Raw genomic sequence first — 14881 nt, 5'->3', positions numbered from 1 at the left:
CACAAAAACAACGATGAAAATAAAATATTGAAAAGAATTGCTTGTTCAGATGGACTAAATAAGACCGATACCACTTTTGATAACATGATGAGTATTGTTGTTCCTTATACAAAAAGATGTCAAGTTATGCTAGTATGCCCACATTGTCTTGTAGTACAATGTAAATATATAGTTCGTATGTTACTCTTGTAAGCTTTTAACTTCAACTAGTTAGTGTCTAAGGCGATCTCCGGAGTGTCGCATGTAGTTTGATTTTTTTTTTACTCATTTGTAATTTACTTATAAATTTCTTTAATTATGCAATTTGAGAATAATAATATGATTTTTATTATATATGTAATTTAAGAATAAAATTGTTTAACCAACCATTTTTTAACTAAATTTTTGAGTAATTTTATTTGTATAAAATTTTATTTTTTGTAATACCATACTTACAACTTATCAAAAAAAAATAATTACAATTGTATATTGAGTTACAAAGTCGAAATACATTTTAGAGGAAAAAAAACACATTTTATTGGCTAAAAGAAAGCGTAATATTTTTTTTCCTATTGTTTTCTCTGTTAATGTCATGGTTTTATCTTTGATCTAAATAAATTTCTAGGAAATCTATATGATTTGATTAGTAAAAGAATACAAATTAAGAAAAAAATTGTAATCATAAATTGTTATTCAAATACATAAATTTGGCATTAAATTTATATACGACCTTTCTCCTTTTTAGTTGATTTAGAGTCACAAGTTGTATCATTGGAGTGAGGGATAAAACTTGGCATTAACATACAAGAGGTCATGGGTTCAAGGATGGCTAGCAACAATTTTTTTGGCGAGGACAATACACAATCATGTGTGCGTATGACGTGGCGTTGCGATGTCATGTCACTTGCCAAGTCATCGTGACACGTGGAGAGATGTCATGGATTGCCTTAGAGATTTAATAATATATATAAATATAGATATAGATAGATGTTACATTGAAGTGATTCCATTGGTTGAAGGACAATGCATTACTTAGTTTTGTTTATTCACTACATCTATCCATCAATTTTTTTTTTTTTTAAATTAGCCAAAAAATCAATATTTACTAATCCAATTATCACATACACCATATCGTTTTTATTATAGCTATAGAGAATTAGTGATAAGAAACCTAATACGAAGAGTAGTTGTTAGGGTTAAACCTGAAAATTTACGATTTTTTCTAACCAATATTTCTTTTACTTTATCGAAGATAGCAATTGTTTGGGAGAACCTAGTGGGCCATTCTCATTCTCATTCAATTATTTTGGACTATGTCGATCTACTTGTTAGTGAACTAACTACATCTGCAACTTATAACCAAATAAATACATAAAAAATATATCAGGAAACCTTTTTTAAAAAAATAACCATGAGAAAACTATGTAAAAAAGATCATCAATATACAATAAACCTGTAAAATCAAGCATTCATCGAGATGAGAAATACCTTCTTGTGAATTTGCGATGTTAAACACCTACTCTGCGGTCTCCCACGCTTCCTCTTTCATCTACTCAATCTCCTTCCTCTTCTTTATTCTTGAGGGGCACCTGGATCATAAAGGTATAATCTAAATCTAAAACTAAATGACATGTGTCTAGCTTGCATGCAATGAAAAAGTAAAATAAGATAAAAGAAATAGGAAACTGGAAGAGAACATAAATCCACCTTAATCAAAGGGTAATAAAGGTAAGAAAAATTACGCAAAATAGTTATGGGTATGTGTGAGGGGGTCCAAAAAGCGCGAGGCTAATGCGTGACCTTGCCCCTCGTGGGTGTGACGATTCTTTTTATTCAATCAAGTGTAATTGGATTTCCTGTGAGTATACACCTAAATGTGCACCAGGATTGAAACCATCAGTTGAAAGACCTAATCTCACATTACGTGGATCTGCTGCAAAATCAGGAAATGAATCATCGAGCTTCTCCCATGCCTTTGAATCAGATGGATGCCTTAATACGTCCTTATCAACTTGCTTCCTATCCTTATGCCATCTCATATGCTTAGCAATTTTTGAAGACATAAAAAGCCTTTGAAGCCTAGGCACTAAAGGAAAATGGCGAAGAACTAGACGAGGTATTCTAGGAATCCGTTGTGAGGTTCCTTGAGATTCCGAAAATGGGACACTATCATCAAATTCACCACTACCTTCTTTCCATCTGGACTCCTCACAAATAGGGCATGAATCGGCATTTTCATACTCCTTTCTATAAAGAATACAATGATTTACACAAGCATGGATCTTCACATAATTCAACCCAAGATCTTTTGTGTACTTCTGGGCTTCACGGGAGCTCTTTGGAAAATTTGGATCATAATTGAAGGCCTTTTGTAACGCATTAAGGAGCAGACTAAATGACTTCTCGGGCCAATGTCCACTAACCTTAATATGTAAGAGAGTTACGATGAATTCCAACCTTGAAAAGGTTTTACAACCCGAGAATAATTCTTCTTCAGCATCTTTCATCAACCTATGAAATTTATCAGGAATCTCAGCACGATCCACTTCTTCTTCCTCATTCAAATTTTCGGGCACTACATTTGTGGCATCATGCACCAAAGCTGCCATCTCCTCTGATACGAGAGGATCTTCATCATCAAACCAATCGCCTTCCTCCTCGGACATTTCCATGTTTCCCATGTCAAGGAATTGTTCTTCTCCATGGAATATCCAAGGATTGTAGCCAGGTTCTATTCCTACTCGGAAAAGATGGGCACGCATTGTCTCTCGATCATGGTCGATATAATTTCGACAATTCAAACAAGGACATCTTCTCTTAGCCCTAGTATTAGGGATTGTGTCCTTGAAAGCAAATTCGAGAAAACTTTTAACACCATTTCGGTAAGGTGGTTGTAGCCGATTTCTCAACCCTTGAATATGCATCCAACTCCTGTCATTATCCATGCTATCTAGCAAAAGATTGGAAATAATTATAGGGGTGGGGAGGCACACAACGCAATCTTGAGTATTTTCTAAAAGCAATGAGAAACTTGAACATGCACAATCATTGAATCATTCATACTACATTGAATCATTCATTCATCAAGAATCACCACAAAATCGAACTACAATTGAAGATGTCATCAAGGAGCTACAAGTAACAAAGGATTGCAGCCAACTGAAACCTTGTATACTCAATCAACTGAAATCCAATAGCTTTGGTGTATATAGTCTTATACTAGTCAAATAGTGTACACGTCCTAAAATTGCAGCCAACTGAAACCTTGTATACTCAATCACCTTTCCTTATCTAAAGAGAAGGGCATCTGAGTTCACTTTAAACATACAGGGGTAGGCATTTAACCATGGTTTTGGTTATATCTCCTCCGCGACATACCCAAGTCCGGAGCAACATAGTTTTTCATTTCTGATGGTTCTATTCTGGAAATGAAATTCTTACCTCCAAATTTCTATTCTTTTATTTTCAAGGCCCCTCAAACAAAAATATACAGTGCTAGATAGGCCATCATTAAAGGAAATATCTAATATGTACGAAGTAAACCGATCCACTAAAACTATGACTTATGAAGGTACTACAGAGCTACAAGTCACAAAAAAAAGAGAAGTGCGAAAATTAACAACAAGTTCCTGCTTCACATTAGAAAAGAAACAGAAACAAAAACTTAGGGTCATCACAGGATCAATAAGGCATAGTCATGATCAACACACACAAACAAAGCACGTAATCAACAAGGCTGAGTACTACATACTAAAACAATAACAATCCTAACATGATACTATTAAACATAAGTAAGGGCAGGCAAAACATGATAAGTTGACGACCACACTTGGCTAGACTAGGCTAGACTGGACTAGACTTTTATAAAAATAATATTATTTTAATTGAAATAGGCAATGGACCGAGTTTTCTAGCTAGAAGCTTCACTAAGGAAGACGAGGTACGGGCGCGACTCCGTAACCTCAGTGACCTGCGATATCGAGGAACATTTGAATAAAAATAGGACACGGTGATCAATCCGGTCCGAGGAAAGGCCATGGGCTACCACCATGAACCCGAACTCCTGTTTGTCCATCACTTTAGACGTGCACAGTCTAAAGCTATTGCTACTCAGTTTCACTTTACATGATTTACAAATTGACACCCTGTTATGACTCAACAATCACATAAGGCATACAATCCACATTTATTCACAACTGTTTTTATCTTGGAATTAAGTAAGTGATCACAAAGGTATCAAACAAGACTCATTCCAATTAAATCCAACCTTTCCTTTAATACTGATCAACCCCTCTATATGGGTATAAGGTTTCAACTTACTAAACAAGGTCCACGGCCCTCATAAAGTAGTGAAAAACTAAAAGGGAACAATGAACAATCGATCTGAATCAGTATGTATAAAATAATCTAGTGTTCCCAATCAAACATGTTTGCATCAATCATCTACTAACATGGCTAACATGTTATAATCCTTGTAACGAAAGACATATGTTCAACATGTCCATCCAACAATATTAAACATGAAAGTCCGACATAATCAGGTTCATCAATAAATTTCAACTTGGTTTCAACAGATAACACACATTCCAAGCACACAGGTATGTACGTACCTTGTGTAAACAAACTGATAGGCCACTTTAACACTTTCAAAAGTCGCTTAAAGAGAATTCTCCGCCTAAGACAACCAACAAATAATCCCAATCAATTTCTAAACATTGGCGATCATAATAAAGCGTTCTAAATGCGTCCTAAGCATATTTAGAACCTTCCCCAATAACAAAACTTAAACATTTGATTTCCTAGCATCATAATTATTGAACTAGTGATTGAAATTCGTTGAAAACTTTTTGCAAACATCGTACTTTAAGTTTTCAGCAATATAAACTCATTTAAAAACTTCACCAAGACCAATCTATGTTCCTAGCACATCGAAACAATAAATTTAATAATCCGTACTCGTCCTACCATGATTTACAATCATAAAAACCTTGAATTTCATACTTTAAACAATCGAAATTAATATTTCAATGTAATTTGATCATCTGAAAATTAATAACTTTATTATATAATTTATATAATCTGAAATCTATAATTTAAATCATAAAACTATAACTTTAATTCAAGAAAACATAATCCAAATTAATAAAACATGATTAAACCCTAACTTATATTTTAATCAACCAAAACTGAAAATAATTCGTTTATAATATCAACATCAAATCTGAAAATCATATTCACCATAAAAATTATAAATTTAATTTAAGAACATAATCTAAATTAACAAATTTTAATTTAAAATAATTAGTTACTTAGGGTTTAAGAAAATAACCAATTCAAGAGGGGGAGAAGAGGGCTGGCCGGCGGACGGTGGTGGCTCGTAGCAAGGGGCTGGGAACGGTGGCTGCTTGCGGTGGTCGGCTGGCCTGGGTCGCGGTGTTGCTGCGCGAAAACGAAAGGGTTAAGAGAAAGAACGAAACAGGGGAGAAAAGAAGAAGGAAGAAAGAAAGAAAGGGAAAGAGAAACGACGGAGGAGATGAGGGTTACCGGCGACGACGTGAGAGGTTCCGGCGGTGAGGGCAGCGGCTGCGCAAGGAGGAGCAGAGAAACTGCAGTGAGGACTTGTTAGTTGTACGTGAAACAGAGAGAAGCAAAGGGCTTTGGTGTTTTACGTGAAAATAGTTTGGGTGGGGTTTTGAGCTTTGGATTTTAATGTTGAGCTTTCCCAAGTGGGCTAGAATTAGGATTTAGCTTTTATGATTCGAATCCAAAACTGAATAGGATCGTTTTCTAAATTCAATCAATTTTCGTAATTCAAATTCTTTTCAACTTAGAATTCTAAAATTATTTTCGATTTCGTAAATCGTTGAAATTATTAAAATGTAATAAATCAATATACGTTAATTATATATTTATTTTCAAAATTCATAAATTCTTATTTAAATATATTAAATATACGTTAAAGTATATAAATAAAATGTAATAAAATTACGGGGGATTATAACTTCCTCATCCTACAAGAGTGCTTAATATTTTTTTTAAGATGTCCTTTTCAGTTTGCTCCATACCTTAAATTGTAACTTTCTCACTTGTTCTCTCTTCATTTCTATCATTAGGAGATCCACTTTTATCAACTTAGGTGCATAGTTTACACCCAAATATTTTGTATTAATTAAGTGAAGTTTTCTATATGGACCAATCTTTCAGGAATGGGGGGCGCAATAGGCGAATCGTAAGGCGCAATTTAGAAGGTAGACCATGATTTACAATGAGTATGATGCATCTTAAGAACAACTACATAATTAAAAGAACATTACCTTAAGTAAAAGAACATGCATATTTAGGATGATTTTTGAGTGGCTACATAAAAATGGTAGCCACTACAACAAATTGGATCTCCACGAATTATTATTGACTAATCCATCCATTATTGTTGACTAATCTTGTCCGTTAATTAAGTTGACTATTAACGTAAATAAAAATATCAAATTTACAATAAAAAAAAACGAATTAAAATTACCCCATACTACCCCACGATTTACCTATACTATCAGATTTTTTGTCTCTTTCCTTAAAATTGTATTACTTGGGGTTCTCTCTTCCACCGTTTTCTCTGATAAAATTATAATTCTTGTAGGAATTGTGCATGTCATTGAATTCGTCATTCCATATTAGAACCTACTTCGTATAATGAATCACGCAATACCCCAAAAATTTAAGTCCTTACAAGTACTTTGTTTGCTATAGTAATATATTTTGAATATATATTCTATGTTATTGATAATTAAACAAACTAAAAAAAACAAAAAAATTAAAATAAGTGAAAAGTCATACTTGGATGTATAACTCTTAATTTTTATTTATGACACAAGTATAGTACACCATCAATTCTTTTAACCACTTTTTCAATTACATACTGTACATGAAGTTTATTACGTAATATCTGATTCTCTATTTTAAAATTTGAAGAGTTAATTTGATGAACCCCAAATTCGGTCTCATAGTCGTAACTGAAGAACTCTAAATCCTCAACTTTCCACATTAAAAGTTTAGTAAGTAGCAAAGGCAGAGCTAAGAATGGAGGTTAGTGGAAGATAGATGGAATACCAAAAAGCTAAGGTGAATCGTGGGATTAATTGTGGATAAATTTGCATTCAATAAAACTTATTTTAATATGTCAATAACGAAGAGCAGATGCTACTTGGTGCCCACCAAGTATGGGTATGCTAATGAATAATGATAAACGTCGACGCGACAACGTTTAGTGAAGGCGGAGTTGGTTTGGGTGTGATAATTCGAGATTGCAATGGAGATGTGGTATGGGCTGCCTGCCAACAACAAAAACAAGACATGGAGGTGAGCATGGCAGAGGCAAAGGCGGTAGTTTTAGGGCTTAAAATGGCATTGCAATGTGAGGCTCGTTCGGTTATGGTAAAAAGTTAAAAACTAAAAAGTGACGGCTTGCAACTTGCAACTTGCAAGTGGTGAGGTTACTCCAAAACAAGCAATGTGAGGTTCTTATCTTGGCATAGCAATTAGGGAGATTTTATTAGTTGTCAACTGTTTTGATTTTGTTAGCTTTAATCATGTGTTTAGGGAGGCTAATGAGGCGGCAAACGCTATGCTTCATTACAACCTTAAACTTACACATCCATTTTAAATTACAACCCGAAGTTATTTTCCAGCAAGAATCACCAAAAAATGATGCCATAAAGTTATTAAAAAAATAATTACATAATTTCTATAAAAAAAATTAATTTGATAAATAATAATTAAAACAAAAAACATAAAATAATTGAAAAAGTATTTTTTATAGATATTATGTACTTCGTAAATTTTTTTTAATAACGTTATGACATCATCTTCCGGTGATTTTTGCCGGAAAATGGTTCCGGGTTGTAATTTAAAATAGATGTACAAGTTTAAGGTTGTAATTGACAAAATTAGAAATTTAAGGTTGTAATTGGCAAATAGTGAACTTTATTAGGTTGTACTTCGTATTTGGCAAATTTGCCATACATATATGATAGGGGATTTTTATTCAACGTCCTATTTCGCTAAAAACGCCCGCGTATTTTACATGAAACGACAATTTTACCCTTACATTCCATACAAGGGATTACAATGCTGGTTGTCATAATTGAGGAGTTTGTGGAAATTGCGTGACATACTCCAGCATAATTGCTTGACATAATCCCATAATTGAGGAGTTTATTTCCTATTATAGTGCTAAGTAACCGTTTGCAGTTTTAGAATATTTGACTAAATCTTTACATAATAATGGTAAATTACACATATTCTATCACCATTGTTACTGACGTTATTTATCCGGCCAAGTCTCGCCACCACCGTTGTCTCGTTGCTCTGTTCTCCTTCCAAGTCGCTGCCGCCTCGTTGCTCTGTTCTCCATTGACACCTCGTTTCTCTGTTCTCCGTCGTTGCTTTATTCTATTTCCAATTTTTTTTATTCTGTTCAAGCACCGCTGCCGCCCAAAGAAGACGACCCAACCGCTCAGAAATAGCGGTTGCGACCATGGCCGACCGCAGATCTTGCGCGGCTGAGCCATGGTCGCCGCCGCTAATTATGAGAGAGTGTACCACGGTATCGGCCGCCTTCTATGGGTGGCACTCTTATTTTTTTAAAAAAAATTGATTTAAACAATTTTTTTTTTTAAAGATGAAATTACATTACATAATTTCGTAATATATTTAAAATTTTGTGAATTTCAATTATTGTTATTATTGTTATTTTTATTATTAGAATTATTGATATTATTATATCATTATTATTATTATTGTTATTATTATTATTGAGCGATTTCCTTCAATATTGCATAAAGATCCAACAATTCCCTAAATACGTTACTTTTTAAGTTATTTCCCACCATACCGTCCACGTAAGCAAGGGAGAAAGAGAAGTAATTTTTTTTTTCCGGTTCAGCATTGAACCGCTATATGAGATAGCGGTTTCGTTTTAAAGCAAACCGCCATCTCAGATGGCGGTTCAATGTTATAAACCGCTATCTCAGATAGCGGTTTGTATTAAAACAAAACCGCTATCTCAGATGGCGGTTTACTTAATTGTAAATTATTTTTAACATGAATTACAGTTTAAATAGAAATATAATTTAGAAGTAACCTTTTATGACATCAATTGTGTCTGTAGCTCAGTGGATAGAGTGTGTTGTTTCTACGCAGGAGGTTGTGGGTTCGAATCCTACCTGATGTGTTTATTTCTTTTTAACCATTTATTAATATTCATTATAAACATTTCTAAATTTAACTTATCAACATTAGTGTCTGTAGCTCAGCGGATAGAGTGTTTATTTCCTAACCAAAAGGTCGTGGGTTTGACCCCTAGCTGATGATTTTTTTTTTTTTTAACCATTTATAAATAGTACTACCTACGTGATTATAAACCGCTATCTCAGATAGCGGTTTACTTAAGTCAACCGCTACCTGAGATAGCGGTTTAGTGTCGCTTCGTTAAAAAAAAAAGAGACCGGTTTTAATGCTGACGTGGACGGTATGGTGGGAATTAAGTTAAAAAGTGGCGCATTTTGGGAATTTGACGTTCTTTAAACAATATTGAAGGAAATCGCTCATTATTATTCCGTACTATTATTATGGGATATAATTTTATAAGAGAAAAATCGTCTTTTTATGTAAAAAACAGGGACAATTTTAGCGTACGAGGACGTCGAATAGCGATACACTGTATGAAATCTTCGTGCATTATACTTACGGTTTTTTCATGAAATGCCCCTGAGGTTTGCAATAATGCACCAAATACACCTGCGCGTTTCAAAATTCATAAAATACCCCTAAAGTTCCGTACTGTTCATTAAATGCTCCTGGATTTAACGGACGTTAGCTTGCCGTTAGTGACGTTTTACCAATTTGCCCTTAATTGTTGTTTGGCGCGATTTAGGTAACAATTGTGACTGAAATTCCAAAAAAAAAAAAACTTCTCAACTTCTCTTCTTTCTCTCTCCTTTCCTCTGTTCTTCAACCCTCATCAATTCTACTGTAACTGACAAAATTCTGGGTAGATCTTCAAGAATTTAGTGAAATTTGTTGCGTTCTCTTTTGGCGAGTTCGTGGGTGTTCGTTTGGTGAATTCGCGACAAAAAGGGGGCAACTTGGAGGCGATTTAGAGCTTCGGGTGCAGTGGACGAACAAGGGCCCTTTTCCTAGTTGGATTATCTACTTCAAGGTAATAATTCCTTCTTCGCTGATTTATTTTGCTTGTAAAGTACAATTTTTTTCGCGAAATTGATTAGGGTTAGGGTTTTGCGAAATTGTCAGTGATTTTTTGAAATTGTCAGTTGAGATTAATTGATTGGTTAGAAGTTAGTTATTCCTTGGATTTGTTGTGAATAATTGTTTGGTTAGTTGTAAGTTGTGATTGTGACCTGTTGAATTTCATTGTGATCATGATTGTGGTTGTTTATTGATGAATTGTTGTTGGTTGAATCGAAATTCATGTTTTTTTTCCTTAAATTTTCCCTTTAGGATGACTGCAATGTGGTTGTTATTGCATCATGGATCACATAGCTTTGATGTGAGAGTTACAGACATGGAAAAGTATCGTCTTTTGAGGTTGTTTTTGGATATTTTTGAGGAATCTGTTAGGCAGGATGTGTTTTTACCTAGTACATTTGCCCTGTTTATTGAGTCTCCCTGTGGTAGAGTTGAGTTGGTAGATGATAAGACAATGAAGCTAATGTGGGGATGGAATTGGGGTAAGGACACTGCTGAAATATGGGTTGAGGGTACAGACAAACCAGGAGTGGTGTTTAGAAATGTTGTTGCCACAATTGAGCATCATAGGAAGGAGAGTGAGAGAAAGCTCAAAGAGAGACAAGATGAACTTCTTAGGGCTCAAAGAAAGGAGGAAGAGGAAATGAGGAAAAAACAGGAGAGAGAGGACATTTTAAGGGAACTTCAAGAACAAATGGAGTACACAATAGCTGTGGAGGTGCCTGTGGTTGATTGTGAGGACTTAAGCACTGAGTATGTGAGGATTATAAGCAAGGATGGTGCTGATGAGGTGTTTCCAGGAGCCTCTCAACCACAACCCACACAAGAATCTTCACCCTCCAAAAAACCTACTTCTCCTAAACCAAAACAAAAGGCCAAAGTCAAGCCAACTACTCCAAAAGCTCCTAAGGTTCCTAAAGCCAAGAAACTGACCCCTAAGAGGAGACCCACCCCAACTCAAAAACAGGCCACACCAAAGGCAAAAAAACCCACCCCAACAACAAAAAAGCCCACCTCAACACCACAGCAACCCACCCCAACTCCAGAACAATCAATCCCACCAGCACAGCAACCCACCCCAACAACACAGCAGCCCATCCCACCACCACAGCAACCCAACCCATCACCACAAACACACCCCACCCATTCCCCACCACCACAGAACACCCAAAATGATCAACCACCCCATTCCCCACCACCACAGAACACCCAAAATGATCAGCCACCCCATTCAACACCAACACAGAATCAGTCTGAAGCTGTTAAAAGGAAGGGGGCCAGAACTAGACCTACAGGGTTCAGGGTGAACAAAGTGACTGCCAAGAAAGCTGGAACTTGGGTATCCAAAGGGAAGGGCATAGGTAGGAAGGGTACAGGGAGGTCAAAGAGTGCAAGGGTGTTCACTGATATTGAGGATATAGGTTCAGAAGAGGAGAGTGAGGATTCAGATTGGGAGGAATCTGAACCAGACTCTGAACTAGAGGAGGATAAACTTGATGATTGGGTTGACTCTGATGTGGAGGCTGAGGTGATAACAGATGATGTTCCTGACTTATTGTTTGAGGAATGTTTGGATGGTTCTAGTAAGATGGATAAGGCCTACAAGAATGGAAAGATATGGACTCATCAACCATATGGGTCCATCAAATTAGAACCTTGGTTGATCTTTCCAGACAAGTCCACTTTCCTAGATGTTTTGAGGAGTTTTTGCATACAAGAGGGGTTTGGACTAAGTGTTGAGAGGGCTGACAGTAAGAGGTACACTGCAGTGTGTGCAATAGAAACTTGTGACTGGAGGATACATGCAAGTAAGATGTTTGACAGTGTCAGTTGGGCTATTAAGGGGATCAGTGGGTGCCACAAAACTTGTGGGAGATTGGAGGAGAACCCTGTGGTGACCTCTGAGTGGCTATGTAAGAACATGATGAGTCTAATTGAGGCCAACACTGAAATTCCTGTTGAGACATTGAGAAGGTATGCACAGGAGACATTTCAATTGAGGGTTAAAAAGAGATTGTTGTACAAAGTAAGGAGTATGGCAGTAGAGAAGATACATGGTGGTTGGGCTGAGGCTTATGAGTTGCTTCCTAGGTATGCTGAGATGATTAAACAGACAAACCCAGGAAGTTATGCACTGATTTCATGGGGTGCTACAAGTGGGGATGTGAACCCCAAGTTCAGAGCTTGTTTCTTCTCCTTTGCTGCTCAAGTCAAGGGTTTTTTGAGGGGGTGCAGGCCTATAATTGGAATAGATGGGGCTCATCTAAGTGGGTTTTACAAGGGAATCCTACTCACAGCTGTTGGCATTGATGGGAACAATGAAATATTTGTTCTGGCTTATGGGATAGTGGACACTGAGAGCTGTGATAGTTGGACACATTTCATGAGATGCTTGAGGCAGATGTTTGAGCAAGAGGGTTGCAACAAAGATGATTGGACCTTCATCAGTGACAGGATGAAGGTATATGTTTATTTTGCTCCTTTTTTGTTTCAATTTTATAATATTGCAACAGATATGATTGGCCTAAAATGAACATATCCTGTGTAGGGAGTTGACTTGGCAGTGAGAGATACTTTTCCTAGAGCTACTAGGAGAGTTTGCTGCCAACACTTGTACATGAATTGCAAAAACAATGGATTTAGTGGATCTGCTTTCTTCAAACTGTTTTGGATAGCTGCAAATGCACACAATGAGTATGTGTATGGTAAAGCATTAGAGAAGATCACTGCTCATGATCCAAATGCTGCTGCATACTTGGACACATGCCAGGAGCAGTGGTCCAGGCATATGTTTGACCCTGCTGTTTGTTGTGATCACAACACAACAAACTTTGTGGAGTCATTCAATGCATGCACAAAACCATACAGAGACATGCCTGTATTCTCATTGTTGGAAGGTATAGCTCACCACTTCATGTTCTGTTCCTTTATTTTGTGATGTTTGTGATGTTCTGTGTATAATGTTGTATGTTGTTGTGTTGTTGTACAGCAATCAGAAAGTGGTGTATGGAGAGGGTTGGGGCAAGATTTGACATGGCAATTGATATGGAGGATGGTCAGTTGACTGAGTATGCCAAGAAAGAGGTGGATGAAAGAACAGGAGAGTCTAGGTTCTGCTATGCTACAGCCTGTGGTGGGGGGGAATTTGAGGTCAGAGATGCACATGTGAACTTCCCCATCAGGTTATCAACTAGAAGCTGTGGGTGTGGGAAGTGGCAAATTTCTGGAATCCCCTGCAAGCATGCACTCAGGGTGATTTATGACCAAAGGCTGAACCCCATTGATTTTGTCTCCCCATTCTTCAAGTCTGCTGCATACAAGCTTACATATGCAGACCACATTCACCCCATGTCAGACCCAACACAGTGGCCTAACTTTTCTCTCCCTACCATTCAGCCTCCAGTCATCAAAAGACAAGCTGGCAGACCTGCTAAGAAGAGAAAGAGAGGACCAAATGAACCCAGGAAGGGGAAGAGAAACAGCAATGTGAAATGTGGAAAGTGCAGGGAGTTTGGTCATAACTCAAGGACATGTAAGAATGGAGGACCAAGCACTGGACCAAGCACTTCAGCAGCAGCAGGAGCAAGTACATCACAAGGGGGTTCAAGGGGGAGGAAAAGAGCAAACACAGCAACTTAACCATGCACAAAGTTAAAAGTTAGTCAGTTTTTGGTGAATTGTAGGTGCACAAAGTTAAAATAGCTTAGGCAATTTACAATTAGTATCACTTTTTGGAAAGAACACAATTGCTTAGACAAGATGTTTTTGTGCAGTTTCAGTGGCATTTGTCCACTTAGAAATCAGTTTTTGTAAAGCTCATATGCTTAAACAAGTGATGTTCTTGCTTGAAATTTGTTACAACTCTACTTCATTGCTATCCAAATTAGAAATGCAAACATTATTACACCAATTTTTATTGCAAACTTGAATTGTTGTTTCTGTTGTTTCAGTTTCTTCTTCAATAGCTTCAACTCTTCATGCATTCCCCTGCTTCCTTCTTGCATTCCCCTGTTTTCTTCTTGCATTCCCCTGTTTTCATCAGCTCTGTTTCCCTTGCTTTGAGCTTCATCAAATGTCTGCTCAACAAAACCTTTGCACCACTTGAAATTATCACAAGAATCACACTTGTAGTAAAGCTTTTGCGGATTTTTAGCCGTTTCCGAGCTCCTAATTGCAAATCTTCTCCCACAATTGCAGTTTTTATTTGGAACTCTTAGGTATGACAAACTTGGGATGGAAGAGGATCCGGTTTTTGAATTAGAACTCATGGCTATTTAGGAAATAGAGGGCTAAACATGGAGCAAGTCAAGTGAACAACAGCCTTACTTATAGGCAGCATGAACATAACGGCTATATTGAATTAAAACTAGTCGTTGGATTCAAATTATGAAGTTTGGGTATTTGGTGCAAAGAACTTTACAAATAGGTGTATACTATGCAAAACCTTTATATTTAGGTGCATTTTATGAATTTTAAACATGACTTAACGGAGGACTAACGGAAAGTCATAATAGGGGTATTTGGTGAACAGTTTTGAGTAAATAGGGGTATTTTATGAATTTTGAAACGCGCAGGTGTATTTGGTGCATTATTGCAAACCTCAGGGGCATTTCATGAAAAAACCGTTATACTTATTGTGCAC

The 14881-nt window shown here is 36.6% G+C and overlaps 2 protein-coding genes across 2 annotated transcripts; both read left to right on the top strand.

Annotated features, from left to right (window-relative positions):
- Window positions 1–10501: 10501 nt before the first annotated feature.
- Window positions 10502–11766, top strand: LOC110804971 (uncharacterized). Its single transcript, XM_056829539.1, has 2 exons — window positions 10502–11675; window positions 11762–11766. The coding sequence occupies exons 1-2, from the start codon at window positions 10502–10504 to the stop codon at window positions 11764–11766; spliced, it is 1179 nt and encodes a 392-aa protein (XP_056685517.1).
- A 26-nt stretch (window positions 11767–11792) lies between these two features.
- LOC130460592 (uncharacterized) lies at window positions 11793–14839 on the top strand. Its single transcript, XM_056827863.1, has 3 exons — window positions 11793–12700; window positions 12788–13136; window positions 13229–14839. Exons 1-3 carry the CDS (start codon window positions 11828–11830, stop codon window positions 13876–13878), a joined length of 1872 nt encoding a protein of 623 aa, XP_056683841.1. The 5' UTR covers window positions 11793–11827; the 3' UTR covers window positions 13879–14839.
- Window positions 14840–14881: the final 42 nt, after the last annotated feature.

Source organism: Spinacia oleracea, chromosome 5 (assembly GCF_020520425.1).
Source record: "Spinacia oleracea cultivar Varoflay chromosome 5, BTI_SOV_V1, whole genome shotgun sequence".
Classification (NCBI taxonomy): Eukaryota; Viridiplantae; Streptophyta; class Magnoliopsida; order Caryophyllales; family Amaranthaceae; genus Spinacia; species Spinacia oleracea.
The sequence above is the reverse complement of the archived record's forward strand: the minus strand, read 5'-3'. Positions and strand labels throughout refer to the sequence as shown.